This window comes from Mus pahari, chromosome 21, assembly GCF_900095145.1.
Source record: "Mus pahari chromosome 21, PAHARI_EIJ_v1.1, whole genome shotgun sequence".
Lineage (NCBI taxonomy): Eukaryota > Metazoa > Chordata > Mammalia > Rodentia > Muridae > Mus > Mus pahari.
In genome coordinates this window covers 32,206,040-32,212,004 of record NC_034610.1, presented here as the reverse complement: position 1 = coordinate 32,212,004, position 5,965 = coordinate 32,206,040, and the positions used below count along the sequence as shown (strand labels likewise).

At 40.9% G+C, this 5,965-nt stretch overlaps 1 protein-coding gene across 1 annotated transcript in view; it reads right to left on the bottom strand.

Annotated features, from left to right (window-relative positions):
- Positions 1-333: 333 nt before the first annotated feature.
- The window catches only part of Ppil4 (peptidylprolyl isomerase like 4), a 30,847-nt gene continuing 25,215 nt past the window's right edge, over positions 334-5,965 (bottom strand). Inside the window, exon 13 of the mRNA XM_021221142.1 lies at positions 334-1,948. Coding sequence (XP_021076801.1) covers positions 1,697-1,948 — 252 coding nt within the window. The 3' untranslated portion in view covers positions 334-1,696. The remainder of the gene's footprint in view (positions 1,949-5,965) is intronic.

Sequence of the window (5,965 nt, the reverse complement as noted above, 5' to 3'; positions counted from 1 at the left end):
TCACAGGGGTTGCCTGAGACTACTGGAAAACACAGATACTTACAATTCATAATAACACCACAGATAGGAAGAAGCAATGAAATCATTTTATGGTTGGGGGTCACCACACAGGAACTGAAGGGCTGCAGCGTTAGGAAGACGAGAAGCATTGCCCTCGGGCACAGGGAAGAATAAAGGAGATTTGGGTCAAAGAGTCTATGTTTTTACTAAATGAAAGGAAAATGTCTGGCAAGTATTGCAGGGAGTGCAAGCTACAGTTAATAATGATGACTAGATTTCAAAAATCCCTGAGAGCAAACTTTGGCCAAAAGAAAGAAAAAGTGAACTGATATATGTCTGTAAATGGATTTACTTGTTCCAGAGTATTAACATATATCAAACATATTACACCCCCATAAGCATATAAAGTTACTGTCAAATACATAGGAAAAATAAAACGGTTTCTTATAATTTGGAATCAAGGATATGTTTTCCTTGAAATGCTTGGTGCATACATTTTCCCATTTCAATACTCCAGAGCTCTTAAATCGAGCCTCCGCTGTCAGTGGGTGACTCCTCGCTGCTTCCAGCTTGTCCCTGCTCATTCTTCTAGAACATGTTTTAGATTCATCTGTGTGAGCAACACCTACAGTTCTGTATGCAGAACAGCTGTGTATTCGGATGTGCGTGTGCCTGCATACATGAGTTTGCACAGTATGTGGAGACAAGAGGTCAGTGCAGAGTGTCTTCCTCAGTCTCTCACTTCCTGGAGCTTCCCCTGCTCCTGTCTCCCCAGTGCTGGATTATCAGTCGTATGCACTGGGTATGTGGTGAGAATCTGAACTCAGTCCTATGCTGGTGAAGAAGCATTGTACCCACTGAGCCATCTCCCCGGAAAAGATGCTAGCTCCTGATGTAGTTAAGCCTTTTCTATTGGTGGTCAAAACTATGTACAATAATGGAGCAAATGTGCTCTGAGCTGTACGGTAGACTGCTCTTGTGGCTACTCCTGACCCCATACAAGTCACATACCAGGTAAATTACAGCAACCATAGCTATAAATGCATTGAAAACTCAAACCACATGGCCAGGAAGTGCCATGCCCAGTTGAAATGTTCATAGTGGCATTCCTTAGATAGCAAAAACTAACAACCTAAAAGTCTATCAACAGATCAAGCGCAATACATTCACCACAACTATGTAACAATAAAAATAAATGGACTCAAAAAAGAAAGTCACAGAAGGAAAACGTACATTGTGCCAGTTGTATAAAATTCAAAAACATACAAAATTAACAGCAGGGTAAACACAACTCAGAATAATTCCTGCAAGAAGGGACATATGGAACTTTCATAGTGAGTGACACTCTTATCTCTTATGCTGAGCCAGGTACACAAACACTTCCACTTTCTATGTTTATGTTTTACATACAAGTTTATGGATTTCTGTGATATGAAATGATCCATTTTTAAAAGACTGAAACTATGAAAGATGTTAAATATGAACGTTACCATGTATGCATAACAATAAAATTTGTATAAAAAAGTATACACAAAATGCCTCCCTCTCTTCCAGAGTCCCACACCATCAGTGTAACCTGAAAGGCAACAACGATAGCATGGAAACCGCAGTCAGCCCTGCTGGCAGGCACTGAGTGCGTCTGCGTGCCCCAAGTCAGGCCGGAGCAGACCTGCTACAACCGGCCAGCCTCCTCTGCTCATCTGTACTTGGATTTTTCTTTATCTTTGGATTTCTTTGGACTCCTGCTTCGGTCCCTCTTTCTGCTTCTTTCCCTCTCATAAGGTTCTGTCTGGTACTTGGATTTGTGGCTGTTGCTATAGTGACCATCCCTTTCTCGAGATCGGCTACGACTGCGGTTCTGACGTCGGTCTCTCTTTTCATTTTTCTGTTTCTCCCAACAGCTTTCTTCTTCTTCATAATGGCCAAAACCCATTTCCCTGTAGATATCCTGTCAAAGAAATGCAGTGTTAAAGTCAGTCAGTAAAATAATCATCTATGAGTTCTGTCAATTCATGAAGCCCAGAAAAGTCTGCCATAAGCAAGCCACTTCAACAGCTCAAAATCATTTGTTTATTTTTTTACTTCTTTTTTTTGGACAGGCTCAGCTATGTAGCCCGAGCTGATAATAAACTCATTCATTTCATAGCCTCAGCTTCTCTCAGTCACCTGCCCTAATGGTTTCAGTGTATGTACTACCACTAATACTAGAATCTCATAAACTGTATTAAAGTAAATAACTCACAAGAGTTAACATTTAAAGGTCTAATTGGTTTACATCTATTTCAGCTGACCTCAAAGATCAGTCTCAAAAACATGGAGCTGAAGCAGCCACATAAACACTGAACGGGTCTGGTTTTTTCCTAATGGAGTCTGTCGAATGAGCCCAGAGCTTCACACGTGCCAGGGAAGTATTCCATGACACCTCCAGTCCGAGCACAAAGCCCAGTGTTCCAATAATATGAAGCCATCCTCCACTTCTAATTCCCCACTTCCCCAAACTGAGACTCCATTACTGAAATGCAGGTAAACTACTAAAGTCCCCTAATAAGTCTACAAAGAAGATATCACTCAAATGACACAGTAAGAAGAGATCTAGGTGTGTCTGTCAGGCTAGAATGAAAACAGACACTGCAAATGTTGGCCTGTACAACCCCACAATCCCTTCCAGGCTGGTCTTCAACTCACTCTGCAATCCAGGCAAGCCCTGAACTCCTGATCCCCCAATCTCAACCTCTTTGTAGCTACAATTAAAGGCCTGTGTTGCCATGCCTGGCTCATTAAAAAATAAAACAAAACTATCTTTAAAAAAAAAACAAAAGGGCTGGTGAGATGGCTCAGTGGGTAAGAGCACCCGACTGCTCTTCCGAAGGTCCAGAGTTCAAATCCCAGCAACCACATGGTGGCTCACAACCATCCATAACAAGATCTGATGCCCTCTTCTGGAGTGTCTGAAGACAGCTACAGTGTACTTACATATAATAAATAAATAAATCTTTAAAAAAAAAAAAAAACTGTGTTGGGGATCAAAACCCAGGGCCTCTAGCATACTACGCACACACTTCTACTATTCCCCGGCCCTGGTTAATTTTAAAGTATTTTCTAATGTTATCTCTCTATATCTTGTAATACATTTTCTATGGTCTATGAGCTGATACATGATGTGTTAACACTCTTAGTATGTCAAACATTAAAGGTGGTGAATGCCTTTAATCCCAGCACTTTGAAGGCAGAGATAAGTGGATCTCTATGAGTTTAAGACTAGTCAGATATTCATAGCAAGCTCAAGGACAGCCAAGGCTACACAGTGAGTCTCTGCCGTCAGACAAAGGAAAATATCCTATCCTTAGACGTGACTTAGGAAACAGTGTATGCTGTCAAGAGAATAGAATGGTGTATCTGGGCTGGCGGTGCAGAGGTAGATATATTAGAAAGTTACTTGGCAAGGCTATAGCTCTCAGTTTAGTCTCTAGTTCGACCCCCAAAACATGGATATTTGGAGAAGTGAGACCCATTTTGACTTCTTCAATTAGATACTACTCAAGTTCCTGTAACCTAGGAAAAAATCCAAAACCTCAACAATACAAGACCACCTAAGGAATTAAAACATAAGGTGAAAAATTAAAAAGACAAGTTTCTGAACTGAATAGCAAGGCTGCCATTCAACAAGTAACAATTTAAAGAAACAAAAACTGAAATCTCCCAGCAAACAGCAGCAAATAGGAAAATCTTAGCTACACTTACAGCGTGTACTGAAATTCCTGTTAGTAATTATGTCTTTGAAACTGAAATAGAAAATAGCTGAGCTTTCTTACAAAGGAAAGGAATTAATATAGCTATATTATCAAATCAAACTGAAATCTAAAAGACTTACTTTAATGTACTTACAGGGAAAAGATTAGAAAAATGTATTTTAGAATCTAATACTTTTATAATTTCAATCTCCATAAATTATTTTAAAACTTAACAGGGCGTGCGTGCGTGTGTGTGTGTGTGTGTGTGTGTGTGCTTGCTCTGCTGTCCTCTCTGCCAGGTTGGAGCAGCAAGCCCCCAGGCTGGTCCTCAAGTTCCTGGGGGATTTTCCTGTTTCTACTTTCCCCCTCAACACAGAAGGACAGAGATTACAGATGTGTGGCATAAAACCATGTTGTTTTGTTTTTCTTTTTAAAGGGGGGTTCCAGGGACTAAACTCAAGTCATTAGATTTGCATGGCAAGTGATTTTTACCTGATGAGCCATTTCTTCAGCCTTCAGATTTAGAAAAAACAAACAAAAAACAAAAAACAAAAAACCCCTGCTAACAGCATTTCTTCCTTTTTACTGCATGCCAAAAGAAAAAGACTGCCACTGTAAAGTCTTAAGTAATCAGAAAGTAGAGGTTAGGGAGATGGTTCAGTCACAAAGTGCTTGTATATCAGGACAATGGTCTGAGTTCAGATCCACAGATCCCAAGTGAAATGTCAGGTGAGGTGGCATTCACCTATGATCCGAGCACAGCTGGAACAATGACAAACACATCAGCCAATCAGTGAACTCTGAGCTCAGGTGGAGATGCTGTCTCAAAGAAAACAAGATAGAGTAGAACAGAGGAAGACACTTAACTTGAACCTTTGGCCTCCATACACACATACCACAGATTATACATACACACACACATACACACACACATCTTTACACAAACATATGCAAAAAACCCATAAATACACATTTAAAAATACTCACAAAGTAGTGTAAAAAGGTTCCTAATAGTGGGAAATTTAAAACATGCAGTCTTTCCATTTCTTTAAACTTATAATTATCTCCAATGGAACACTTATCTCGGGCCTGGATTTACTCACTGAAATAAATACAAGTTTGAATGCCTGTAGCTAAAAGCAATATGTGGAGAGGGGACTTAAAAGGCTTTAGAAGAAAACATGTTAAATATTCCTAGGAATGTAATATGACATTTATTTTGAAAGACTGGAGTGAAATGGCTTATAGGCCACTTCCCACTGTAGGCTGGCTAAGACAGGAGGATAGCTCAAGTTGGTTGGCTACCGGTTTAGCTGCAGGTTTGGTAAGAGACCCTGATGTAGAGCAGTAAGGTGGAGAGTTACAGAGTATGACCCGGCAGCCCCTGTAGTCTCCAGAGCATACTCCCTGCACACACATGAATCTATGTACTAAGATGCACCTGCACACATACAAACATACATAAGAAGTTTTGTAGGGGAGGGAGGGGATACTCTGGTCAGATCACCTGGAATAGTGCAGTATGGGTAATTCTACTCTAATAATGAAGGACTGAGGAAAGAGGGGAGTGACGCCATATTCCTGGTAAGCAGCCGTAGACTGTGATTCTGATCTAAGCTATGGTTCATGGCACACTATACATGAAAGCCTGTCAGTAACAAGCCGCCTCCTCTGTCTTAGTTGTGAAAGAGCTGACCTTACAGTTTACGAACAACACAGCCTTTACTCCTTTTCCTTTTACATATTTATTTAAGGAACATTTGAAGGAATAAATCAAGATAGTTTAGAATCTGAAACAGGACGTGAGCTATGACAATCTTTAAATAAACAGGCTACAGAAAGGAGAGAGACTGTAGCTCTGTCAGATGACACTGAGGGGTAGGAATGCATGCTATCGATGAGTATTAATCAAATGCATACTTACTAAGATAATTTAGATCTAGGAAGGTACTGAGTACCTGCATTCAAATCTCCAGCACTTCACAAGCCATGTGTGAGTCCAGCTCTAACCCCAGAGCTGGCCCTGAGGAAACAGAATGATTTTAGGAGCCCTCTAGCCAGCAGCCTAGCCAAACAGCAGTGCCAAGTTCAGTGACAGATTGTCTCGGAAGTAAGGTAGGAAGCTTACATAGGCAAATGGACTTGAACATCCATGTTAACACACACACAGAGGCAGAGGAGAGGAAGAGAGGGAGAGGGGGAGAGGGAGAGAGGGAGGAGGGGAGAGGGAGAGA